Below are 27,374 nucleotides of genomic sequence, written 5' to 3'. Positions count from 1 at the left end.
CTGCGGTGAGCGCAAAGGGATACAGCAGCCTTGCACCTCCTGCAGCTCCGAAGTCACTGGCTCCCTCGCCCCAAGCGCAATGTGGATGCGTTTGTGTGATCACCCTACAACAGTCTAGAAGAAGTTCTCTGGTTCCTGAAGCAAATATCCGCTGAGCCATCCTGGGGTCAGGAGGGTGGCCGGCTCCCTGCATGCCCTCCTGGGACGTGGTGGCTGTCACGCACAGATGGAGGAGGAGAGCGCGTACGGCTCAGCGGGGTCTCCAAAGGCTACCAGCTCCCGAGAGGGGTCATTCCCACAAGTGTTTACTGGGCACTTTGCGCCAGACCCATTTGCAGCCCTCTGCACCCGTTTTCCATGTAGTTCTCACGGCCACCCTCCAATTTAAGACATGCTATCCCTGCTTCTCAGATGGGAACACTGAGGCCCCAGAGGTCACCTGGAGAGGGGTGGCCAGCTAGACCCCGGCCCTGGTCTCCCGAGGATAGCAGGTGGTCCTCACAACAGTCACCCTGGGACCCCACAGCCCTGCCGGGGCCGACGCACCCTGCTGAGCTCCGAGCTCCAGAGCTGAAAGCTCAGGCTCAGGTCCCACAGGGACCTCGGGGTGGGGCCCTCCAAGGCTGCTGCTCCATGTCCCTGTCCTGATCACTGTCCCATGTCCCTGATCACTCTGCCCCTCCCACAGTCCCATGGCCACTCAGCCCTCCCATCACACCACCTGGCTCCTGCTGAGCCACAGGGCAGCCAGGCGGGGCCGTGGAAGCCAAGTGACCCTCTCCAGGAGTCAGCTTATTTCAGGGTGGGGGCTTAGGAAGTATCTTCAGCTTCTGGCAGGCGTTCCGGATGGCTTCATTAGGGCCATAAATGCTCACAGGGCCGGATTCTACGTGGGCTGAGATGTGCGTAAGTCACACCTTCTTAGTGAGCCCTCTCGAGCAACGCAGACTCCATTTTTATTTTCCTTTCACAAAGGCAGTCTTCTGCTGCCGGGAGCAGCGACCCCACCTCAGCCTGGAGGACATGCAGGTGAGCTTCAGCTCACTGGCTAGTGCAGTAGGAATAGCGGAGTTTGCCATCGATCTCTTCCCTGCAGGCGTGGCAGCTACCTGTGCTCAGGCTTGTGTTGGGGTGGAGGCGGGGAGCGTTCCTCCACCCTTCTAGGCTCATCTGGCTGGTCTGAGAATTAACCTGACGTGAGGCAGACTAACACGAGAAAAATAAACAAAAATTGAGTAATGTGTACTTCCTGTCTTTACCCATGGGCGACAGCCAGGGTAAACGGAATGAACTCACCAAGAAGGCTGCGGCCCTCACCTTCAACGTCATCTTGCTGCAGGCAGCGGTCAGTTCCAGAGGTTGGTCACATGGAACGCCTGGAGGCATGAGAAGCCCAGTTAGACAAGGGCCGGAAAGGTGTCACTTTGGTTTAGACGTGGGAGTCACCAGTGACTCGCTGCGTGGGAATGGAGGAAGGGGAAGACACACCAGGGTGGGTGGGGACAGACTGCTGGTGGGGAAGCAGGCAGATCTCTCAGGAAGTTTGTCGTCAGAAGTAAGACTGTCTGGTTCAAGTGAGAGGGAAGCAACAGGGAGGTGTTTACAGAGAGGGGAATTTGAAAACATCGCTGAGAAGGAAGAAGGTGCAAATCAACTAAGTAAAAGGAGTAGGACGGCTGGGCAGTGCGTGACTTTCTTCAGCAGCACTTAGACGCCTGGGGGGACGTAAGGGGGAAGTGAGAATCAGTCTGTTGTGCAGCTGGGAGTTTTGCCAAGTGCGCTGAAAGGACGGAAAAGGGAATAAAGGGTATAAGCAGGAGTTACTAAAATCTCAGCTCCTGGAAACTGTCGAGAAGGAGAGTATTTCCTTTACCGTCTTATGTTCAGCAACTGGGAACCTACAAATTAAACTGACTAAAGCAGATTACTGTGAGGAAAAAATTACGTAATGGACACGTGCAAGAGTTCACAAAGCAATGGGACTTGAAGGGGTGGCTACAAGTGGGGGTTTACATACAATTTAACACGTGACAGGAAAAGGAGAAAGGCACTTTCTGAAAAACAAATGACTTCTTGGCGAGAGGGAAGAGCAAGAGAACTTACGGTAGAACAAGTGCATTTAGGAAAGAGAAATGACGCCTTAGGAGAATGTACGGGAGAGATGACAGGTTTGTGACAACGTCCGTTTGTGTCTGGTGCTTAGAACTTGTCTCTAATTTTAAGACTGTTTCCAAAAGGTAAGTAAATAAGTAAGAGAAGATGAAAAGCCTGAGGCAGGTTTCATTTCTCTTCATTCACAGAGGAATCATCTGTGAATCAGTGTTTAAGGTAACATGCAGAAAGGCTGATGGCACCGTAACGATTGTTGGGATCCATCAGAACACTGGAACAGCCACAGCAGATCCAAACGCTGTCCGTCTAAATCTCTAGGTCTATAGACAGTGATTAACACTGGAAAATTCAAAAAAGCTATCAATCAACACTGCTCAACATCAACGACAAGTTTTGTGGGTGGTTGGGTGCTGTTTAAACAGCTGGCATCTGGGCTCGGTTTGAGTATATAATACTCCAAAGTGCTGGGTTTTATTCCCAAAATCTGCTTGAAAGTCAATGAGATGCAGAAAAACGTGGTTTAAAATACTTCATAAATTTTAATCATGCACATAGAATGCAAGAGTATTTTCCATTAATAAACAGTGTCAGTCTCTTAACGGGAAATAACTAAAATGTTCAGCAAACAGCCCAGCAGGTAAAACGTTTACTATTTATCTTGTAGATCGTGCACTTTTTCTTCAAAATCTCCACATATTCTTGACGTGCTTTCGAAGTCAGATCTTCACTTAGACTTGACTCATCCATCAAGCCTACGAGAGAGTCCATAGGACTTAGATTCAAGTTCAGTAGTAGCTGGAAAGAAAATGAAAGAATTAGATTCTTTACTTAAAATTCTTCATAGGTAACTCAATGTCAGCTTACTTTTTAAGAAAAGCTGAGACTTTTCCAAGTTTTAAGAAGAATGAAAAATACCTACATACGATTACAACGCAAAACACAAGATTACTACTCTAGACTTTGCCCAGGGCTGCATGTTGAATTAACTGCTCTTGTGGCTAAGGATCAGAGCGCCTGGTTTTCTCATTCTTCATTCATTTACTCAGCAGCCATGGGCTAAGGCACTGTGACAAGCACTGGAACCACAAGATGAAGATGACAGTCCACCCTGAACTGAAAGATCATGTACCGTAAACTGGCAAAATAGATGAACAGGCAGTTTCGGTACAGAGACATAAATGCCATGACAGGTATAAAAGAGGGCAGAGTTGAACACTCAGAAAGGACGTCCAGCTTTGTGTCAATATTGTCCCCTCTTTGGTGGCCGTGATGTGTAAGCAGATACCTGAAGGAGGAGGAAGTGTGGGAGGGAGAGGCAAGAAGCAAACACAAAGAGCAGAGGCAGGAAGGGCACCCGCGGAGCTGGACGCAGTCTGACCAGTCGCTGGAGCCAAGGGGCAGAGCAGGGGAGAAAAGAGATACGGCTGAAGACTCTGGCAAGAGCCAAATCGATGTGGGTATTTTTCTTCCAAGCTAAGGAATTTGGGATTTTTCCTGAGGGCAAAAGGTTAACCAGTGACAAAGAGAATGACAAGAAATTGTCACCCACCAGGTGACAGCTATATGAACCGAGATTGCCTGAGTCTGGGTTTTTGGCCTCAGTCACTACCAGAAACTCGAGAAGCTGATGACCTCCACGCTTTCTGAGAACAGGTCCGTGTGCAGGTGACAGGCCCATGGGGACAGCAGGAGAGGAAGGGCACAGCCAGAAATAGAGAACACAGACTTCTTGAGTTGTTTTTTTTTTAAAGCTATGGATCATGATGAATAAATGAGGAATAAGTATATTTATCATTATGAATGAAACTATGCTCTCACATTTTTCATCAGCTATGTATAAGAAAAAAGCTTAACATGGTATCTGTTATTCAAGCAATAGAAAGGGGTGCCATTTACTGTTTAGAGTGTATTTCAGAAATCAACGTCTAAATTTAATTCAGAAATGTTGGCAACATACCTTCTTTTAATTCTCTAGATACATTGTTCATCAGCTTCTTTCGCATCTACAATAAGTCAAATATTTTTAATGTTTAAGTGAAACAAGAAACACGATCATAGGAATGACAGCTAGCTTATGAAATGTGGCCTTTAAATAATACTTTTAGAGACTTGACTTAACGTGGGGATTGCTTAAATAGAAAAATAATCACATGGATAAAATAAAATAAATTCCTACTTACTTTGATTTTAGATAACAGAGAACACATATCTGTGAGGCTACTTAGATTCCCCTGATGAAAAGCACAGTAAACACTGCCCTGTCCGATACACATAATCTCAGAGGGCAACGCCTGATCTTATTGGCACGAAGAGTTTCAACAGTTCAAGTCATGTTTCACACTGAATGCATTGCTCTGCAGTTCTTAGAAAAACTGCCCTTTGTAAAAGTTTAGCTCTTTTTAACTTGAATGAATTTTTCCTTAAAATGAGCTTTCCATTCCTGCACTTTTAGAAAACTAAAATTTTAAGGTCTGTTCTATGCTAATGTTTTTAGCACAGAATCTTAGACACATAAAATGAAGGAAGGGGTTCTGTTATAATGTCAAGTGAAAATTCTACTGGCAGACAAGTTAAGCAAATGTATTTTGCTCTCTGTAGATGACTAAAATATTTATGTGAGAAAATCTGCTTGAAGAGAAGGAGAGGCTAGCGCCAGTTTTCAAAGTTGGTTTCTGATTCACAACTTCCTAGAGCTAGAAACAAGGAAAACAATACCTAATTCTTTAACTGTAACTTTGTTTCCCTTCTAGAGACTAGGGCCAACTTTTTGAAACTTGACTTAGTTACGTATTTAATTATGAAATGTGTGGGGACACTTCAAACTTCAAGTGTCCCCATCTAGAGTGCTCTTTTAAAAACCTTTCTTATGAAAGTCACCCGCTCACTAAACAGGTTCTAAACAGTACACCAGACATAAACACTGTGGTGGTAACAGCGACATGAGAGCCGAGGCTTCTGTAAATGTTAGGTGCAAAGACAAAATTTGGGGCTACCGTTTGCCAATGTTTTCAGAGACTGTTTTCCATAACACTGTCTGACAAGAGCGTTCTAGAGAGGCCTCATGCCATCAACAACATGACAGCAGTGCCAGGAGGGTCCTGTGAAGTGAAAAACGCCTAGCAGATGAAGGGAGAAGCCTTGACAGAAATAATTTCATATAACCATTAATAAACACTATGCAAAATGTAGATCACACTTTTACACGAGTTGAATGTAGATTACTCTCTTTTCCTCTGCAAAGCTATTTTCCTAAACACGTACTTCTGGGACCCTTATGCTTATTTCTAGGTGAGGACCCCCATGTCCAGATGGTGGAAGTGGTCTGAAGTCCAACATTAATAAGGAGAAGGCACCTGCAGTTTTACTTAAACTTTTCCATTTAACAAAAACACAGTAAGGTGAGAAAATTATACACAGGAAGACAATGTATCAGCAAGTTTTAATTCTAATGATTTTTAATTGGGAGGATTCTCTCATAACTGGCGGTTTGGTTTGCAGACTATGTCCCATAGAAATGGAAGGTCCCACTGGGGACACTGCAGGATTGAGGTCAAAACTGAGGTCACAGGCTGGAAGATAATGCTGCCCTTTCCGAGATCAATTTGATAAAAACAGACTTGTCACACACGTAGACACACATGTTCATTACCAAAGTGAATATATTTTCAGATTATTGATACTTTTAAGTTAAAACTTGGTATTGTTCTTATTTTAAATGTTATAAAAATAAGTACAATTCCAGAAATGTAATAAAATCAAGTCATTTAACCACTCTGATTCATCATACTGTTGTAAATAGGTTAATGAAGGAAATGACACTTGTCAGCATGTAACTATTAAATACATGTATTTTGCTGCAGAGAAAAGAAATGAGAAAGAATTTGTTGATCAAGGAGCTAAAAAATTAACTACAGAGAAAAAAAGTGAATGAAAGAAAAAGAACTGGAAGAAGCTGAGTGACTGGCTTTCAAAAGATAACACGCTTCCTCATTTGTCCATTCAGACAAAATGGAAAGAGGGCAGGAGGGAGTCCACAGGGCAGAGAGCTGATAGCAGAAACAAGGTTACTGAACTCTGCTCCTGCCTTATGAGAGGTGAGCTTAACTACTGTGATAGTTTGATTAGAATTAAAATTCAGAGTGGGTGTGCCCTGCCTTGGAAGCCTACTTTTAAAAGAAACGTGACCAGATCCTGCTGAGATGCAGTGCTGTGTCATGTCATGTAAAAAGTTAAAGTCTTAGGAATATTAATCGTTTTAGCTCTGGTGCACTGGTATAATCCCATTTAGAAAAGGGGCTGCTAAACTGAATGGACATTTGAGAAATTTAAAAATTAGTTAAATAAATCATTAGAAAATGTTTGAAAGTGTCAGTAATACACCAAAAGTCCAAAATCGGTGAGTGTAAAATTTAGTCTTCCTATTTAAAATAGATTTGAAGGACATTTATTAACTATTGTGGCCATGCTTCATGTTAGGCACACCAATACTTAAAAACTCTTGAACATAAAAAAGTCTTTAAAACAGAGAAATTTTGTCTGTTATAATACTGTCTGGGATCAATTTTTAAGTTTTCAGTTCTCAGAAAAAAATTCTATGTGCAAGAAAATCTAACAGTGATGTATCTGCTCAGGCTAATTTTAACTTTTTGTATTTTATAGTAATATAATTGAGTAACATAATTGAGTAAAACTGTAAAATTGCTTCTGACATGTAGGACAAAACATCCCAGAAATAACTAGAATGTGAAATCTGAGGGTACAAACTGGCAAAGCAGATATGGGGTCCAGCTATTACCACTACAACAATGTCAAGGGACAAGGCTGTACTTCATGCAGCAGTAAGAGAGGCAATAAACCCAAGTGTTATCAACTGGAAAAAACTTGCTTCAACCACCAGCACCACTAAAATCACAGACTTAGAGCAATACTTCTGTCAAGTTAGAAAAAAAATGCTGAGTAAGCTAGAACTTCACAGTAGGAACAGTCCAAAATGTTAAAACCTTGCACATAAAGGAGAATGTTACATTCAATCCCAATGCCATTTTTGACATTTTGCTTTCTAGAACCATAGCTGAAAAGATGTGGAAGTCTGTTGTCTCGTTAAGCCCCATGCAAAAACCCATCCCTTTCTGTCATTTTAAACAGTATGTTCACAGCTCGCATAGCATTACTTTATGTTTTCCCAGCAGAAGTAATTACCTCCCTAGCAATTCCACAAGGCATCTTCTTTCTCTAAGTCTGACTAAGAAATCTGTAAGCAGTAACAGTACAATAATAGCTCCTGTGAGGTGCCCGGCAGCGCTGAGGGAGCCGTGTCTCTGCACCCGGACAGAGCGGGGCTTGTTAACCTCCCTGCTCAACCCAGCATGATTCGGCCCCACAGCCCCACGGCCCCACAGAAGAACTACATATACCTTGGAACTACAACACTGAGTTTAAAATAAATTATTTTCCTGTGTACCTACAAGTACTAAAAAACAGACACCTCTTTCCTCCAAAAGCATTAAAAGAAACTACTGTCCTCAGGAGTCTTCTCCTGCATTGCGTTTGCACTCACACTCTTTCACCATCATCCTGTAAAGTGACACACTCGTGAGTTTTTGGTGACAACGAATGAAAACATTTCGAGTTTGCATCATGCTTAGCCACTGGCGGGAGTGTTAGCCATGCATTTTTTTAACACCATGCAGTCCGGTTTCATGACTCTGAAGCACTTAGGCTCAATTTACCCACAACACTGTCTATGAAACCTGAGCTTTTTTCTTCTTTGATTTGTTATGACATGAAGCCAAGTGAGAAAAAGCAGGTTGAGACCTCACTCAACAAGGGCCCGTGCTACCCTTCTCTGCATCAAGATCACGAAAACACCATCAAACCAGAAACCCACGCGCACCGATTTCAATGGCTATTTTAACAACGATACACAACGAAAACTGGTTGTAATTTAAAGAATCCCTATCATTGCCACCTCGGTATTCCTGCAGGTGAGGGCAAGACAGAGACATAAGCGAACTTCATTTTAAAAATTTAAATATTTGCTTTACTTGACTACATCTTTAGAAATGTCCTACAATTGCTCAGTAAGACATTTTATAACCATTAAAATAACAATGCTGTAAGTAAAATAGCAATTAAGAATGTACTCTTACAGAAGAAAATGATAAACATTTTAAACTTAAAAACAGAACTTAATGTTTTTAGTGTTACAAGTTTATTGAATTCACAAAAAGAATTTACCTTGGATTCCTTTAAATAAAAAACATCCATATGTGGTTAAGTATCTCGATGCCAATCATTTACTTATGCTGAGGGGTAGAAAAACTGGGGTGCAGCAAAACTTGAAAATGACTATGAACCAATGCCAAACTGAAATCAATCAGAAACTACGCCAAACATTGGAAAGTGTATCTCTAGTTATTAGGCAATAATACTTAATTTCTAAAATAGAATTTAAAATGGAGCTTTTTAAGAATTTAAAAATTTGTCACTTAAGTTGCATTTATTGAATAAAGTTAATGACAGGTATCTCTTGAAAATTACAAGTCCTGGGACTTCAAAAATAAAATTTCTGTCTCCTTCACTAGCACGATTAATTATGGCTTTTACTTAGTGTGCGTAAGTCAAATAAACAACTCAGAATCTCATCAAATTAAAAACAAGAATTGTATCAGAAATCTGAAACCCAAAGGAAAGAAGATAACATAACTAACCTTCAACAGATCGCTCATGCTGGTTGCAGGGTGTGGAAAATCCCTGAAGCGCCTTTTTCGAGTAGGACGACTCCTTTCGGGCTCCACGCTAGTACTAGAACTTTCAGCAGTACTAGAACTTTCAGCAGTATTAGAACTTTCAGCAGTACTAGAACTTTCAGCAGTATTAGAACTTTCAGCAGGAGGCGGTCTGTCAACAGGCTGTGCGGGAACAGAGCCAAGGAAAGAACTCTTGTGCTGTTTCTCCAGCTGAAGTTCAGTGTTCATCTCAGCCAGCCTCTCATTAACCCTGCGAGGATCGCAAAGCACAGATTTCATTCATTTCGTTTTCTTCCTAAGTGATGTGTATTTCTGAAGTTGCTATAATTGTAAACAGATTGTCCCATTAAACTGCGTTTTAACACCAAAAATACGTCAGCAAAGACCTACTGTAAACGATTACAGTTTAAAACTGTCCTAAAGAAGGACACATGTCCCTGGGGGGGCCCTTAACTAACAAGTACTTCAAAGTGGGGAGAGTCAGAGATGGAGACGCCCCCACAGAGGACCCCCACTGCCTTCTGCACTGGCTGCACCTAGACATACTCACCCTCAGGAAACCAGTTCAGAAATAAAAACTAAACCATCCCTCAAAGCCATTTTCAAGCATTTGCTTTCACCCCCCTTATATACACATTCACGCATTACCTGGGAGAAATCAAGCACGCGGCACTGAGGAACAGTTTAGAGCCACCACCCTCTGGGGGGCACCAGGCGGCAGAGTCGATGGTGGGAAAGAACTACGACAGCGCCAGGGGCAATTTCAAGGTTCCCCCAATGTCCCAAAGCTCACTTTGTTACTTTGCTTTTACCAGAGGCCTACATCAGCACCTGTTTTCCATAACCAAAAAAAAACCTCAAGCGGACTTTCACTTTCATTAAAAAAAAAAAGCTAAAAGCCAGAATAGCACTGGGTGCTTGTTTTAGCCCAAGCCATCAGGGGGGCAATGGGCACCCCGAGCAGCGAGAGGAGGCCCCACCGAGCTCCTTCCCCAGAACCACGCTCAGTATCCCGGCATCACGCCGCCACGGCTTCGGACTGTGTCTGTGAGCACCTGTGCTTTATGCATTATTTATTTTATGCATCCACCAGCAAGATGTGTCCTAAGGTAATTGCCTTTTTGCTTTACACCGACAACTTTCATAGGAACACTCTAGTTTTGGATAGCGGGGAGACCTGTAGCTCATAACACTGCTACTCAGGCACAGGAGGTGGGACCTGCCCTTTCGGTCTTCCACACACCCCCTCGGGCAGGCCACCATATTCTTTTTAGCCACTTTGTGAACCACTGTACTGCCCTTCACCCCGATGTGAACTTCCCCCTATTCCCCAAGCATGCCTTTACGTAGCGGAGACAAACTTAGAAGGACACAGTACTTCGTCTCAGGGTGCCCACGAACAGTGACACCAAATATCACAATCAAGAAAGTAAATTCACCAAACACCAGAATTGGGCCCCTTGGGTTTATGTTGCACTCTTCCAAAACACAGTTAACTTTAAACTCATTAACATTTCTATTTATGGGAATTCCAACTAGAAATTTTGTGATAATATGGCTGTCTAAATTACAAAGTTTGCAAAACCCCTAGCTTAAAGACTAGACCAGGTTAAATATATGCAAATATAAAAAATAAAGTCATGTAAAAGCAGCAAAAGGCAGGGAGATGCAAACTGCCCTGGACTGACATTTTAAACGAGAGTTCATTTACTAACACCATTTCCCAAAATTACACTGTCTAGTCAGCGTTCACTTGCTACTCACCTCACAAACCTGGCTGAATAAAAATCATGCCTTAGAGGCAAATTAGTGACCTAAATTATTTTGTATCATTCTACATTTTGACTTACGAGTTTAGTTGATTTGCCAGTGACACTCTATTTTTTAGCTCTTCCAGGTACAGCTGCCTGTATTTTTCCAATTCTTTTTCATTACAATCAAACTGAGAAGTTTTCCTTCTCAGTTCCGTTTCCAGGTCTTGAACTCTGCGTTCCATCTGACTGACTGAAGCGCGTTTACACTCTCTGAGCAAGTCTTCCTGAGATGCTGCTTGTGCCTACAGCAAATTAAAAGGACACAATTTTAAAAATACTTACAACCTGAGTAATTACAGTATATTTGTTCCCTTTAGTTTTGAGTCAGTGATTCAGAGAGCAATTTTAAGTGTGAAAAAAAGCTGAACTTTAAAATACTTATCATCAATGTCAAGTGAATTAAATCTGAATTATGATATGAAAGTGGAATCACCCTTATATTAGTACTCATGTAATGTGATAGTTCAAAGAATAATAGGATCAATCTAAACTTTTAAAAATTGAAGAATACAACCTAGGAGTAATCCAAGAATGTGGCACAGTATTTACATGACAACATATGCTTTTCCTCCTAGTGGTCTTGATTTACACCAATTGGTCTTAAAAACGATTGTCTAGTGAGAGTTGTTCTGTAACATCAATTTCGTGATAGTAATGATGGAAACTGAATTATTTAAAGGGAGTAACAAATGCGGCCTTCCTTCCAGAAATCTACAAAACAAACTGCTATATGGGAAGTAGAAGGAACACATAAAATGTACACATCCGAACTGTAATTCTCAGCGAAGTGAGTTAAAGCACCTTACAGATCAGTGTCTCACCTGTAAAAACTGGCTGATTTCTTTCAGTTTTTCTAATACATCCTGTCTTCCTTGCTCTTCAGTTTCCCGTCTGTACTGCATAGCTCGCCTGAGCTCCTTCATTGCTTCTACTACAGCCCGTCTTGCTTGCTCTTCAGTCTCCCGTTTGTCCTGCTCCACTTGACTGTGTCTCACTGTATTCACTTCGAGGTGACGTCTGAGGTTTACTGCTTCTTCCTCCAACTTCTTCTTCTCCTCCTGTAGTGCTTCACATTTCTTTTGCATCTGTTCCACAGATAATATCTCCTTTAGAAGAAGCTGAGTTTCTGCACTCAGATGGAGAAGTACTGAAGACGTAGATTCCTCTTTTGCTGGAAGATCAGCATTCTGCGTGAAAAAGGTAAAATTGTTTGGTAATGAGGTTAGCAGACTGAGAACAGCCTAACTCTAACCCAGCATCAAAGGCTGAAATAAATTCAGTTACAATAAAATGGTATATCTACCTTGTGGAATGGAGAAACTCAAACTACTCAGAAAATCAAGAAAAAAAGTTCAAACCACCAAGAGTCACAAAAATATACTGTTTACTGTCATCATCTTTGTTTACATTTGTACTTGATTTTACACTCTTATGTTTCTGTAATTGTTTCATGTCTTTCCTACATAAAATGACTACAAGGCACCTCTTAGTAGAAAGTCTCCTATCCTTTCCTTCCCCAAGTCTTAACTCTTCATGATTTTTAAAGTTTTAGGGAGATCACATTGAATTACTTAGGGCTGAATTAATAAATGCCTCCCAAAACAAGACTTTGAAAAAAAGACTGCAATTAATACATCTTACAAATATGGATTCTAATATGCCATAAGCCCTTCTCTGAACTACAAATATCTTATGCTTGTTTGAATTGCACTCCAAGGAGCAATGAATGATTCACAGAGTTAAGGAGAAATCCATCTCCTAGTGTAGTGGTTTAGTAAGATGACCCATACATTTTTCTAAACAAACAAAACAGCCTTCATTCTTGTAATCCTGTGTGGTTCTCCACAAAACAAGAGAACATACTCAACAAAAACAAACAAAAAAACTTGCTGGAATTTCAGTGACACTGACTTGGGAAGAACTGCTCTCCTTCAGATAGAAGGATTGTTTGCTAAGACAAGGCAGGCGGAGGTGGTGGTTCTAAAACATCTCTACAAATTCCTTGACACTTCCCCTGCGAAATTCCCTCCCCTGAAGTAGGTACTGGCCTCAGTTAACTGGTTTCTAGGGGACAGAATGTGGGGGCACTGCTGTGTGATTTCTAAGGCTAAATGGCCTCTGACTTTCACTCCATAGGGATGCTCACCCTTAGAACCCAGTCACCACGCTGTGAAGCCCAGGCCACCTACTGAGTCTTTGTACACACAGCTGTCCCAGCTGATGACCCCAGGGAATGTCCTTAACCAAAGCCAGCTCCAACTTCCAGACATGGGCAAGAACAAGCCTTTAGATTATTCTACAGCCCGCTTGATGCCAAGTGGAGAAAATATGAGCTGGCTCCACTGAGCCTTGTCTAAACACACATTTGGGAACCAAGCAAATGCTGTTTTGAGTCACCAGGTTTTGAGGCAGTTTATTATATAAATTATTAGCAATAAATAACTGGCACAGATATTGATATTAAAAATGGGGCACAGCCATTAAAAAAGAACCCAAAATGTGGGGATGCCCTTGCACCTGGAGGTAGGCGAAACCTGAACAGATATAGAGAAGAGTAAGAGTGAAAACCCAAAGTGTCCACGAGACTGTGAGTGGAAGCCTGAGGGCCCTTGAAGGGCTGAGAGTGAAGGCTTCTAGGCCAGGGAAGAAATGACGACCCTGAAACCAGAGGCAACGGGACTCTTGCTACCGGACAGCTGAAAGTAAAATTGATGAGATACGCTAAAACAAACAAAAAAATTATTAAATAGAAAGGAACCAGGACTCACTGGGTTCAAATATCTGTATCCCATTAAAAGCATCTCCACATGCCCAATGGTCACATAATGGGTAAGCAGAGAAATGGCTTCCGGGCTAAGATCAAATCTAGGGTGCTGCCAGGAAAGCAGTCTAAAGATGAAGCCAAGACTTTGTTAAGACCTTGGAAAGATTTAACGTGCTGCCTCAAATTCCTTTAAAGATCTTAAAAGCATAAGAATTTCAAAGGCATGGCCCCCCAACAGCTTCACAGGAAGCCCAAGGTGAAGAGTTTATCTCAAAAAGACGTGAGAGTAGCCTTTCCAATGGCAGGAACCCCAATAAAATTCACAGGAAATTCAAAGTTTTAAAGAGAACTGTGCTAGCAAAACTACTGCTTGCTAGCTTGGACTGAAAGAGACAAAACAGTGCAAAATGGGAGGCGGCCTTTGGGTTTTTCTTAGAAGGTCTACAAGGAGGAAGCTGGCTGGAGAGAACTGCTCAGCTGCAAACACAGGTCACTGCTCATGAAAGGGACAGAACAAAGAGCTCAGAGAGGGCAGCGAAGGAGAACCCCTCCCAGGGTTAGGACTAAGTCCTAATCAAAGAGCCGGCAGCATCAGGCTGCATTGCAGAACTGCTACGGGCCAGCGTGCCTCCCATCTTCCATCTGTGAGCGAGGGAGTCCTCAGCAGTTCAGCAGAATGTCGGGTGTGGGGCGGCAAATAACCCGTGTCTCCTTATCCTCAAGCCTCAGCACTGAGAGGCGTGTACCCAAGGGCTGTACTCCAGAAAGCTGGAGCCTGAGCCTAACACCACAGCGACCGAGGCCTGCTCACGACCGAGTAGGGACAAGTGGATTTCTCGTATGGAAGCAGTAACAAAACATTGTGGCTAGTGAGTAGATTAGGCTGGTTTTTGAATGTCTCCATAAATTTTCAAAATTAGTTCCATAAAAAAGAGAATATGGGCCAACCTTAAGTGCCCTGCTCCTAATGAACAGAAAATGGTGAAAGTGGCACCGAGTGAACTGCAGGGCTCGGTTTGAAAAGGCATTTCAGCTTCTGCCTCGCTCTTAACCCTGGAACCCAGTCTCAGGCGGGCAAGCTCAGGCCACAGAGACAGCTTCCGTGTTCCAGGGGAGGTGGTCCACCTGCCCGCCCCACCTAAGCCACAGCCCACCGCCGACATCAACCATCAGACATCAGTGGATGAACCTTCACGTGATTCCAGGCCCCTGCCTTCGAGCTGCCCCACCTGAAGCTGAGAGGAATAGAGGCCAGCTGTCTGGGCCACACTTTTCCTAAGGGTAGGTTGTGAACAAAATAAATGCTTATTTAAGCCACTGAACTTTGGGGAGTTTGTTAGGCAAAAACAGATAAACAGAAGAGTGGATAAAAAAAGATAGTATGAAATGTAACTTGAATAGAGTAGAAATTGGTCTCCTATAAACTGGAAAGTAACAAACGTTGAGATTAACTTACTAATGACAAAGTGCTGATGAGAAACAGCACGTAAACTGAAAGACCTCAGAACTAGTGAGAAGGAAGGTACTTCAGAGTTCCCTCCAATTATAGCTTCTTACAAACAGGCATGTATTTCACAGTCTCCCCTCAACTTTCAGGATAAGGAAGCCTGGTAAGCAAGGAGACACAGGATTTGATGTCTAATAATTGAAAAACAACTAGAAATAGTTTACCCAAATCAACCTTTTTACCTCATTTCAACGAACTGAACTTCTAAGTGACAGGCAGCTTTGAGAACTTACTAATCTAGCACTCACTCTTCATTTTCCTTTCCTCAGAGAGAAAATAAAGTATTATGGAACCATAAATGTAGTGTCCTTTGGCAGTATTTAAATTAAATACAATTTTTCCTTTACCTTACTTAAAAGCTCGTTGGTAAGGGAAGGTAAGACTGTCTCAGCTTCATGTTGTAGCACAACGCTCCATATAACACAGACTGGCTTTGAACTTTTGAAATTCAAATTACGAATCTGTTATCTGTTTCTGATAAACTGACTGAATATTATCTAATCTTTAACAGCTGTACTCTGGGAAAATTGTCCTTGGATGGGATGAAATATTTATTTCATTCGTTATGCATTAAGCTATACAATACAGCGAGGCACCTCTCCTTTTAAGTAAAGCGAGGTAGACACAGGGAGCTGAGAATGCAGGATCTGCACCAAGAACAAGACTGGCACCAGAGTGACACACAGGAACCAAGCCGAAAGAGGACTTCATCGTGCACCGCAAGATGATGGTTAGAGAGGCTTCCAAAGAGGAAGGTTGAGTTAATCTTCTCCAGGCTTAATCTTTTGCCTCTAGCAGTGAAATCTATGGATGAGTCTATGAATTATAATGAGTGCAACATAATGAAGTGTATTGCAGACTGAGTCAGCAGACCCCGTGACCATGATTTGATGGAAACTGGAGTGAAGTGGGAGGCACTGGGTGAGAAACTAAAGGTCTGAACTGGGGGAAGGAATGGACTTTACCTTTGCAAGCCTACTTTCTGTCATGTCACAGAGTCAGCAAGGCATAAGCTGGCCACAGGCCCCTTCAGGACGCAGCAGATCTCCACAGAAGTGGAGTTACAGACATTCCGTGACACTGACATTTTATTATGATGTAAAACAACTGGTACTATGCAAGAAGACTCGGAAAGAGTTCTCATAACATCTGAATTGGTACTGGCATGGGACAGACATAGATCAATGCATCACCACTGAGAATCTAAAAGAAACCCTCACATTTACTGTCAATTGATTTTCAATACGAGTGTCAAATAACTGAATGAGACAATAATAGTCTTTTTAACAAATGGTACAGGGACAACTGGATATCCACATGCAAAAGAACGAAATTCGACCTCTACCTCATACAATATATATAAAATTAACTCTAAATGAAAGAGCTAAACCTACAAAATTCTTAGAAAAAACACAGGCATGTGTCTTCATGACTGGATCTGGCACTTGTTTCTTAGGGCAGTAAAAGACAGAAACAGATTAACTGAACTTCATCAATATTAAAAACTTCTACTCTTCAAAAGACACCATCAAGAAGGTAAGAAGGCAAGCTCCTGAACAGGAGGAAATACTTGAAAATCCTACATCTGATCAAAGGCTTGCACCCAGGATACAAAAAGGACTCTGACAATTCAATCATAAAAAGACAACCCAATTTGAAAATGGGCAAAAACCTAAACAGACAGGTCTTCAAAGAAGATACACAAATAGATAAGCTCATGAAAAGATCCCCAACATTCTTAGTCATTAGAAAAATACAAATCAAAGCCACAAGATGCCAGTTCACACCTACCAGGAGAGCTGATGACCAGTGGTGACAGGAATGCATAGAAATTGGGAGAATTATACACTTTGGATAAAAATGTTAGATGGTGCAGCCACTCTGGAAAACAGTATGGCAGGGCCTCAAAAGGTTAAACAGAGTTACCATATGACCCATGTGACAGCATTTCCATCCTTAAGTATATTCCCCAAAGAAGTGGAAACATGTTTACACCAAAACTTGGGACAGCAAGTCCCAATGTTCACAGCAGCATTATTAGCAATAGCCAAAAAGCAGAGGCAACCCAAAGGTCCATCAACTGATGGATGGATAAATGGTTTAGCCCCACAACCGAGTACTGTTCGACAATAAACAGAAATGGAAATACTGACAAGCGCTGTAACATGGATGAACCTGGAAGACGTTCTGTCAAATGAAAAAAGCTAATCATGAAGGACCGCACAGCATGTGATTCCATTCCTGGGAAACACCCAGAACAGGCACATCTATAGAGACAGAAGTCAGACTGGTGGTTGCCGGGGGATGGGGGGCTGCAGTGCTGGGGGTGATGGCCAAGGGATGCAGGCTTTCTTTTTGGGGTGATGGGAATGTTCTAAAATTGATTGTGGTGACAGCTGCACATCTCTGAATATACTAGGAGATACTAACTATGCATCCTAAATGGGCGAATTATATGATATGTGAATATTTTTCTTTTTTGGTGGAGGAAAGTAATTAAGTTTTACTTATTTATTTTTAGAGGAGGTACAGGGGATCGAACCCAGGACCTTGTGTATGCTAAGCATGCACTCTACCACTTGAGTTATTCAATCCCCCTATAATATGTGAATTGTATCTCAACAAAGTTAAAAAAAAAATCCAAAGGCAGGATCCAGACAATTTTCTTAATTCTCTACGTTGGGTGTACAGATGTGATCTGAAATTCTCCATGCTTTGACAACATGTCTAAAATGAATAGAAAATGAAGGCAATGTCTAACTTCAACTGGTTTGTATAATGACCTTTCTGCACAAGGTATTCTGAGATCCATGAAATAAATACACACACGTTCTATATCCATTCACAAAAGTGAAGTTGAGACATGACAATTTTCTGGAACATTCCATGAAACATTATCCTCTGATTTTATCTAGCTTGCCTCATTGTGGCGAGAGATCACTAAAACATACTGTTTAATAGGGAAAAAAAGTTAACTTCTGTGAGAAAAGAGGTATAATTCTCAACTTCTCTAAGGGTAAATATTATAAGAAAAAAAAAAGAATGGCAGAATGAAAGTCAACATTTAAGAAACAAGTGCATTATAAATAAAAGTGAAATTATAATGAAGATGCAAAAGAAAGCTGTCCCTGAAAAGCTGGTGGCCTGCAACACTCTGCGCTGCACGTTCATGGCCGATGTGCTGAATTTCATACATACTGGGTTTGCAGTTTGATGTGGCTTCCTCTCTCCATCCTGTCTCTTATTTTCTGAAGTAGTTTGATGATGTGCTGTCACCTCCAGGGATGCTTCCAACATGGACACTTTCTTTCGGGTGTCAGCCAGCTCTTGCTGAAGCTGTCTCATACGGGCCTAAAAAGATAACTCTGTTATTGAATTTTCAGTCACCTTATCATTAAGTTACATTAATAATATATAACTCCAACAAATGGGCTTTGAGAACTATCCCCACAGACATCAGTTCACCTTTTCCTCATAGACACACATTCCTGTTTGCTGAATTTCATTAAACACACAGGTGTGACCCTCCTGCCTTACCGACAGGAAGTTAACTTAGACAATGGAGGCAGCCCCACCAGCCACTCCCTGCCCCTCCCAGGAAGCGGCCGAGCTTCACCCCCACTGAAGTCTCAGACAGGAAGGGGTGTGCGGGTGGGATGAGCGGTGGTCAGTTCCACACTGTGGAACATTCTCCCTCTTTCTCATTAGAGGCTTAAGTTCAGAGGTCTTCACATATTCAATCTGGTGTTTAAATCCTTCCAACAGACTCCCATCTCACAATAAAAACGAGGATATTCCAATGGTCTTTGGGGACCCGAGACAACCTGTCATCCCCTGCCTCCTGGACTGCAGCTCCTACGGCTCCCCCAACCCGTCCCACGCACTCCCTTCCTGCCACTCAGGACTCTGGCTGCTCCTCCTCAGTCTGAAAATGGGACCCCAGTGCCAGACTCGAACATCACAGAGCGCCCCACTTCCTCTGTACTGGACAAACTTAGATCCGAATGACAGTAACTGAGCCTTGCAATGAGAACTGTGAGCACATTATTTGAAAAAATGTTCAAAGTAAATTACAAATAGAACAGGGGAGACTAAGTCAAACACAGTTTTGCTAAAATTTACATTTGTCCCAAATTATGACTGAATGAAAAGTAGATGCCTTTAAGGAATGGAGAGGTCATAACAATACATGATTTGAGATGAAAGTATTTCTAAATTTAATTCCAATTGACATGAATAAAAATAAAGTAATATCAACTAAAAATGTATGAAAAGCTACTGAAGGAAAAGTGCTGCAAGATACAGCATTTACACATTAACCATCAAGGTAATCCACACAATTGAATCTTTTCTCTCTTTCTCACTTTTTTTTGTTTACTTTTTTTGTTCACATAACTGAATCTTAATTTCAAATAACTCATTTTAGGTCTAAGCATTTCATTTATCTGCTTCACGATACTAAAATGTGGTGACAGAAAGATTAGAATGATTTGGGCAGTATAAATTACTAAGACCTGCCTGTATCTGTCAACAGCTTATAGCTTAATCTCTTAGAATTCCAGGTGACGCGGCATCTTTACTCAAAGTAAAGCACCTCTCAGGTCTGATTTTTGTTTGCTGCATACAAAAAAATGCCTTTAGGCTGCCTTACAGTGTATATATTTATAGCCTGCACATTTTTTATATTCAACTAGTTTCAACGTTCAGCTGCCATCAGATACTACTTTGAATTCTCTTTGAGGAAGTCTGAAAATTAGTTCCCTTTCTGGGTACTTACTTCCATTTCTGCTCTGTCCGTTTCATACTGACACAGTCTGTCCTTTAAACATCTGCATTCTTTAATTAACTCCTTGTTTCCTTCCTCCAGCATCAGAACTCGTCTGCTCATGGCTTCAAGTTTCCCCATGTGATCCAGAAATGGCTCTGGGGTATTAAATATTGTCTTTTCGCTTCTGGCTTCATTTCGAGCAACTTCTAGTTGCTGTCGAAGCAACGTGTTTTCACTTTGTAGTTTACATATTGTCTCCTTCAAGAGTGCCTGCTTTGCAATGTATTTGATGACGTCCCCTTGTTTGCTCTGAGACAAGGGTTCAGTTTCCTTGTTTGAACGCTGGGCTTGGCCTCGGTCTCTGTGCACACACTGTAATACCAACGTCGTTGGTCTAAGAGCATCTCTCCTGGGATGGAGCTCAATTTCTGGGCCACGGAATTGACGTTCAGCTTCAGCAAGTTGCTGAGGAAGCACCTCGCTGCTATCTTTTGGGTCAGACAGCTCAAAATCCATTGTGTCCTGTAAGTGAAACCCCTCATCTCTTACTCTTTGAACTGTAACGCAATAAACTGACATATCATAATTTCCTTTGAAGTGGAAGACTAATCTCTAAGTTTATACAACAAAAAGTTTGCAGTAACTGGGTATCCAACTGGAAAAACCTAAGGTGGATACAAATCTCAAACTTCAACCAGAAATCCCCCAAAGTTCAAAAATTTAATTAAAGACAGTGAATCCATGAAAGCTAAAAAGAAACCACAAAAGGATGTTTAAGAAGCTCAGAATCGGAAAGGCCTTTCTTTCTCTGAAATACAACAAACCCAAAAGGCTTAAAATAAAAAATGCATAAATCTGACTACACTTAAAAATTATATCTGACATCTAACCTTTACAGCTACCCCCAAAGTAAGAGCCTTAGCTCTGTAGAAATTGGGACAGGTTAGATTTCCTAAAAAATTCTTTCCTGAGAATATTCCATAAACATTCTCCCTTTCTAACATTTTTAGAGCGAGTTATAAGAATTACATCTACGGATAAATGATAAACCTAAGCACTGTACTAAGCACGTCTACAAACATCAGTTAACTCATTTAGCTGTGACAATTCTGGAATAAAGGGTTAAAAACACAAGCAAGCTGCAGGGTTTTCCCCAGGGCTTCTGAGTCTACGACTCTTACACCAAACCAAAGCTACTTCTCTAGGATAAATACATAAACACAAGAGAAGCCTTCTATTTCCCTAATGGTGAATACACTAAAGGTAAAGAAGGTCAAATTTACAGAGCTCTTCTTAGAAAATCAGGAGACTATTTGCTTCTGCAATAATTTTTATTTCTTCTTCATGCTGTTTATAACAGTAATGGATGTGAAACAGCAGGGAAATACAGTGAACTGTTTTATTAAAAATAAAGTCCTGATCAATAAATTATCACTAAGAATAGATTATGGCGTATCTATCACTGTATTCGAAAGCTCCTTGTACTGAAATCGGATACCACATGGAGCAGAGCGTTACCTTCTATCACACGTAGGAGAATGACACCCAAACTACGGTTTCTGAACTGGCTATACTTTTTCCTCCTTACCATCAGTGGAAATGATAAAGTAACCTCTCCATTCGTCTATCAAAGGAGTGAGATCACTGCCAGAAACTAGAATGCTTGCGTTAGTAGCAACAGTTTTGGATCATGGAAAGTTCATCAATTCCTATGGACAATATTAACAGCCTCTCCTTGGATGAGGCCATTGTGAATGTCACTACATCACTGTTGCTGGCAAGTGGATTTGAATTCAAAATATCGCTTTATCCAATAGACCGGAAATGAAACCCCCAGAAAATGTATTTACATATGCAGGCTTTTAAAACCCTCTATACTTTCTGTACCTACAGTTTTGGTTTTTAAACTATATAAGTATACAAATTCACATACACACGTTTGAAGATGACTAAAGAAAATACCTCAGCATTCATTTTCTCATTAGCCTTTTCTGCCTCCTTTTGTTGGGAAAGACGATGGGCCAGGACTTCATCTTGTATTACTCGGGCATTCTGCTCTCGGGAAAGTTGTCTCTGAGCGTCATTTCGCTCTTCTAAAACCTGAAGACATATGACATTAGGGTTTGGGTTTTACACCATGAAAAAAAGTCAAAAAAAGCTTAGGAGGGGAATCTTTAAAAAAATTTTTAAAACCTGTTAATAAGAAGTAGCCTTTTTAAGCACAGGGACCTTTAATGCACATAAATAACAAATTCTAATACACATGACAGCTAAATGTATCACAGAGCAAAAACACAAGGGATGTAGTATCATGAAAGAAAAACTTTTTTAGCACTTTTTAACTTGAGTTATAGTCATTTTACAATGTTGTGTCAAATTCCACTGTAGAGCACAATTTTTCAGTTGTACATGAACATATATATATTCATTGTGACTTTTTTTGGGGAGCTACCACAAGATCTTGCATATATCTCCCTGTGCTGTACAGTATAATCTTGTTTATCTATTCTGCATATGCCTGTCAGTATCTACAAATTTTGAAATCCCAGTGACAGAAAATTTCTTTATAAGGCATTTAACCAGTTCCATCATAGTCTCAAGGTGATTTAGCCTGGATTTTAACTTCAAAAAGCCAAAATTAACACCTGGATTTGAATTAGACTTGTTACTTTGTTCAATGGACCAAAACCGTCAATTCTTATGTTAATGATGAAGCTCAATTTAACTTTCATTCCTTCATTCAGAAAAGACACAGAGCATCTATTAGATGCCAAGAACACCAAGAAATTAGTAAATTAAGCTCTAAATGTCATAGTTCATATTTAGGATGAGATAAATTTTATTTGTTTTAAATGAAAATATAGATTAATTCAAAAGAATATTATAAATAATATTGATGAAACAGTGTTAGAGGTACGAAACTTTCACATTATGACTAATTTACCTGATTTGGTTTATTCCTTACGCTCTTCAGTTTGCATTCTAGTGCTCGGGCAGTGCTTTCAAGTTGTTGTTTCAGGTCAACTTGCTCATTGTATTGTTTCTCTTTTCTTTTTAAATCATCCTTACATTTTTCATATAATGTATAAGCATTTTTCTTCTTGTTTTCTTGTTCTAATGTGCATCTGCAGTGAAATATGCTTACCTTAAAATTTATTTTGTTAGAAAATTAAAAGTTCACTTTATGATGTGATTCTTCACATGCTCATTTATTACCCTAATGGAATTTCTATGTTCTCAATTTTTTTTTCATTTCTAAGTCTCACATTTTAATTTCCTCACTTCAATCTCTTCATAAAGATATACACACACACATACGTTTGAAAAGTAGCAATGAAAAGACAAAATGCTACTGGGTTTCAGACAAGAATAACTCTGGTCAATAGTGTAGGAAAGAAATCTTGCAATTATTCAGTAAGGTTTGAATTGAAAATTACCCTTTTTTCCCCATATAGTCATAAATTACTCCTTCATTGGGACAGAGAATTTAGTTACTAGTTAGAAGGGAAGTTGCTATTTAGAAACAAGTTTATAAGTTCATGAGAGATAAAATTTCAACTTCCTGAAGTATTACAGGGACTCCTACATGATCTCCAGCAGAAGGTTAACATCTGCAGGTGTCTTTTCCAGAACACAGACCCGCTAATTAGCATAATCCAAGGTGAGGCTGGGGAGTCTACTCCCTGATGCCCTACACTATGTTTCTTCTTTTGCAACACTTTGAACTTACCTTGTGGAATATTATTTATTTAGTAAATCATTTTTAAATCCCTTTTGGTACAAGGCAGGATCCACAGTAAGTAATTAAAAAATAAAGAGTAATCCATGCTTTCAGCATAGACCTTTGAACTAATCTTATCTCTGTATGAGAGCGATGCTGAATAAACTAACCAGTAATCACTTTCACTTTACTTTTCAGTCCATCCATTCATATGTTAAGAATCAAACTGCATAAATTTTTTTTAAAGTTTCTGCCTGGAGAAAAATGGTCATTTCATAATTCTGCAAGTGGGAATGTAAAGTAATACAAACTTTCTGGAGGACAATTGAGAGATAAGGATCAAAGATTTGTTTTAAAGAAATATAGGAGGATATATATATATATATATATGGCTGTGTTATTTCCAAGAGTCTCCTATTCCACAATATTAATGAAATTTTCTCCCCTGTAAAATCCCAAAAGGTAAGTGAGCAATTATAAGACTTCTCCTACATACCTACAGTATTAAAGTAAATATAAAGAGTTCAAATATTTCTTTAAAACCAAGAAATTCAGTACCTCATGCGGCAGAGCTCTCGTTCCCACTCCACATTTTGAAGTTTTAACTGTGATTTTGCTTCTCTTGTTTTCAGCAGCTCTGTGTGTAGCCAGTTCACCTTATTTTCCATTTCTTTAAGTTTTCCTCTAAGTACTGCACAGTCAGATTCTTTAAGTTCTATTGATCTGACTGAATCAACTGGATCCTGAATGTTCAATAACCGATCAGAATCTGCATTAGGAAGAAAACAAAAACAGAAACAAAATACATAAATACTTTTTGTGTATAAAGAACTGTGCATTTTCACATTCATTCATCCATACGTTGAACAAATGGATATTGAGCATCTATAACGTGCAAGACATTCTTCTAAGCTCTGCAGATATTAAAAGAGTGACAAAGTAGTAGTATGAACATTACGCAAATAAATTTGACAACTCAGATGAAGTGGGTAAAATTCCTTGAAGGAGAGAAATTACAAAAGCTCAATTAAGAAAGAACAAACAAGCTAAAAAAGCCCTATATCTTAAAAACGAAAACAAAAGTCCTATTTAAAGACCTTACGACAAAGAAAACTCCAGTCCCAATGGTTACACTGGTGAATTCTACCAAGTATTTCAGGAAAATTTAATACCAGTTCTACACAAATTCTCCTCAAAAAACGAAGAGGAAGAAATATGTCCTCATTCTCTAAAACTGACATTACCCTGAATCCAAAACCAGACAAAGATATTACAAGAAAGAAAACTAATGTCATGAAAATGGAGGTAAAAATTCTAAACAAGACATTAGTGAATTAAATCCAACAATACAGGATAATTCATTGTGACCAAGTCGGGTGTATCCCAAGAATGCAGGGCTGTTTTAACACTTAAAAATCAATGCTATTCATCATATTAACAAACTAAAAAAGAAACCATATGATCATGTCAGTGGATAAAAAGAGGCACTTGTCAAACCTCAACACCTATTCCTGATAAAAACTTCCAGGAAACTAGGAACCAAGGGATCATCTTCACTATGACAAAGATCTGTGCTAAGCCTACAGCTGACACCATACGCAACGGTGAAAAATGGAATGCTTTTCCCAGAAGGTGAGGAACCGGACAGGAGTGGCTTCTCTTACTCCTTCTAATCAGCACCGTACTGGAGCCAGTGCAATCAGGCAACATAAAGAACCAAAAGGCATCTGGATGGGAAATGAAGAGGTAAAACTGTCAGCTAATCAGTGGGGAATATGATTATATGGTGCGAGTCAGCTAACTCCAACCTGTGGGCTGGTTTGCTTGCTTTGGTAAATAAACTTTTACCACATCCATTACAGCCACGTCCATTAACTTGTGTATTGTCTATGGCTACTCTTGTTGCAACGGTGACACAGCTGATTAGCTGTGACAGGGAATGTACTTATTTATTGGCTGCAAGTCTTAAATGTGAACTATCTTTAGTAAGACAGTAGTTTAAAGAAGAAAAAGCTTGACCACCTCTGGTTATGTAGAAAATCTGAGAGAATCCATAAAAAGGCTACTAGAACTAACAAATAGGTTCAGCCAGGTTGGAGGGCACAGAGTCAGCATACAGAAATCAACTGTATTTCTATCATCAGAAACTAAAATTTAAAATACATTATTTTAAAACAAATAAATAAAAATATACAACTTATAACCTCACTGAAAAATAAGAAATACAGGTAAACTCATAGAAGACGGAAAGACCCAGACACTAAAAACTCTAAAATATTACTGAGAAAATCAAGGAAGACCTATGTAAACGGAGAAATCAACTTTGTTCAGGGTTAAAAATTCCGTATTGTTAAGAAGTCAATTCTCCCCAAATTAATCTACAGATTCAACATAATCTACATCTCATTTCCAGGACACTACCAGACTTTTTTTTTTTTTACATTGACAAGCTGATTCTAAAACTCATGTGGAAAGAAGGGTAATAAAAGGAAACAAGATGAAGCCAGAGGACTGTGGCCTTTAACCATGGAGCTACAGAAGCAGGAGCTGGATTTTAGGCAAGGAGGTAACAAAGACCTGAATTTTAAAAACTGTCTAGTAATCACGGTTGCGGTGTAGACCAAGGTCCCAGGAGGCGGAGCGGCGGCCAAGAAAGTCCTGAGGTGATTTCAGCGTTCTAGGAGGGAAGCAGCGATGGCCTGACCCCGGGTGAAGGCGTAGGAGCAGCAGAGGCAACAGAAAGCACAGGGAGAGGGGACGGCCACAGCCCCTGTCTGGCAGCGCACTCGTCTGATTCTGCTTCAACACAGAGCAGGCTTCTGAGACGCAGCGGCCTGTGACGCAGCCGCGCTCCCCGGGCAGCGCTGGGTGTGCACACGTCACCGCGAGACACTTAAACAGGCTGTGCAGTCACACGGGGGGGGGGCTACCTTCACTCTCCGGGCCAAGTCGTTTGACTGGCCTCAGGGTGTTCTTAGAGTTATGGAAAAGCGACTCAGAATCCTCGGAAGCTGTCCCCGGTGACAGAGTTAAGTCATCGAGGCCATCCACAGAATTCATCTGCTCTTTGACCTAGGAATAAATAATGCTATTTCACAGTGTCCAACATAGTTATAAAATATGCTCAGTGTACAGAGGTGATAGATATCCATCTTTTTATGAGAGCAAAAACACAGACACTTCTCGAAAGAACTGATTTCTGTCAAAAGGCTAACTTTATCAATAGTGTTTCTAAATGATTTTTAAGTAAATGTTTCTACAACAAAGGAGGATTTTCTGTTTTTCCACTCTATCTTTTATAATTTTTTTTTACCATAGGAAAACAATATTCAGGAAGGTTTTTTTGCCTCAATTCCAAGGATAAAGTTTAACTATAAATGATTATAGATCCTAACAATACTTTAAGTTTTGTAACTAGATAGAATGCTATTAAAAACTAAATATTAAATAATTATTTATTGACTCTAAAAGTCTAGTTTGAAAGGCAATTTCTTTTGAACTGTGTTATTAAAGCACAGAAAACAGTATTAAGCCAGAAATTTAAATTTACATTTTTACATACCTGTGAGTGGTTATTTTCACTTCCATCAAGTCTTTCTTCCTCTTCCTCAGATGTCCTTTCTAAGTCTAGGTCTGCTGAAAAATGAATATGCTTAGTTAAAATTCATTTTTATCTAGAATAGCTAGATAAAAGGCATCATCTTTATAAAAACATAAAACACATTTCATCAATTGACAGTTTAAATTAAGCTTCATCTTTAGCCGGATATTTACTTCTTTAAGAAATACTTCTAATTATTTAAAACTTCAACAAACTATTTGGGAAATACTAGATGTTACCAGATTAAAGGCAGACAAACATCTCAAAGTTTCACTCACAAACTGATTCACCAGACATGAACAAAACAAAGAGAAATAAAACAAAATTTAAAAATACAG

The 27,374-nt window shown here is 40.3% G+C and overlaps 1 protein-coding gene and 1 long non-coding RNA gene across 7 annotated transcripts in view; both read right to left on the bottom strand.

Moving 5' to 3' along the window:
• Nucleotides 1-936: 936 nt before the first annotated feature.
• On the bottom strand, nucleotides 937-2,174 carry LOC140688684 (uncharacterized). Its single transcript, XR_012063399.1, has 2 exons — nucleotides 1,297-2,174; nucleotides 937-1,206 (listed from the first exon to the last, which is right to left on the bottom strand). It is a non-coding gene; the product is annotated as an uncharacterized lncRNA (long non-coding RNA).
• Nucleotides 2,175-2,631: 457 nt separating this feature from the next.
• The window catches only part of LOC140688681 (ankyrin repeat domain-containing protein 26-like), a 121,856-nt gene continuing 97,113 nt past the window's right edge, over nucleotides 2,632-27,374 (bottom strand). For 5 of the 6 annotated variants that reach the window (XM_072948295.1, XM_072948296.1, XM_072948297.1 and 2 more), the window contains 12 exons: nucleotides 26,998-27,071; nucleotides 26,366-26,507; nucleotides 23,994-24,204; nucleotides 22,659-22,839; nucleotides 21,677-21,814; nucleotides 19,724-20,236; nucleotides 18,145-18,297; nucleotides 11,497-11,862; nucleotides 10,712-10,917; nucleotides 8,823-9,111; nucleotides 4,070-4,115; nucleotides 2,632-2,907 (listed from right to left, as the gene is read on the bottom strand). In XM_072948295.1, the coding sequence (XP_072804396.1) occupies nucleotides 2,852-2,907; nucleotides 4,070-4,115; nucleotides 8,823-9,111; nucleotides 10,712-10,917; nucleotides 11,497-11,862; nucleotides 18,145-18,297; nucleotides 19,724-20,236; nucleotides 21,677-21,814; nucleotides 22,659-22,839; nucleotides 23,994-24,204; nucleotides 26,366-26,507; nucleotides 26,998-27,071 (2,375 nt within the window). In that variant the 3' untranslated portion in view covers nucleotides 2,632-2,851. The remainder of the gene's footprint in view (nucleotides 2,908-4,069; nucleotides 4,116-8,822; nucleotides 9,112-10,711; nucleotides 10,918-11,496; nucleotides 11,863-18,144; nucleotides 18,298-19,723; nucleotides 20,237-21,676; nucleotides 21,815-22,658; nucleotides 22,840-23,993; nucleotides 24,205-26,365; nucleotides 26,508-26,997; nucleotides 27,072-27,374) is intronic. The other variant, XM_072948294.1, reaches the window with a different exon arrangement.

The sequence above is a fragment of the Vicugna pacos genome, chromosome 23 (genome assembly GCF_048564905.1).
Source record: "Vicugna pacos chromosome 23, VicPac4, whole genome shotgun sequence".
NCBI classification, from domain to species: domain Eukaryota; kingdom Metazoa; phylum Chordata; class Mammalia; order Artiodactyla; family Camelidae; genus Vicugna; species Vicugna pacos.
Note: the sequence above shows the minus strand (reverse complement) of the source record. Positions and strands in the feature narration are given on the sequence as shown.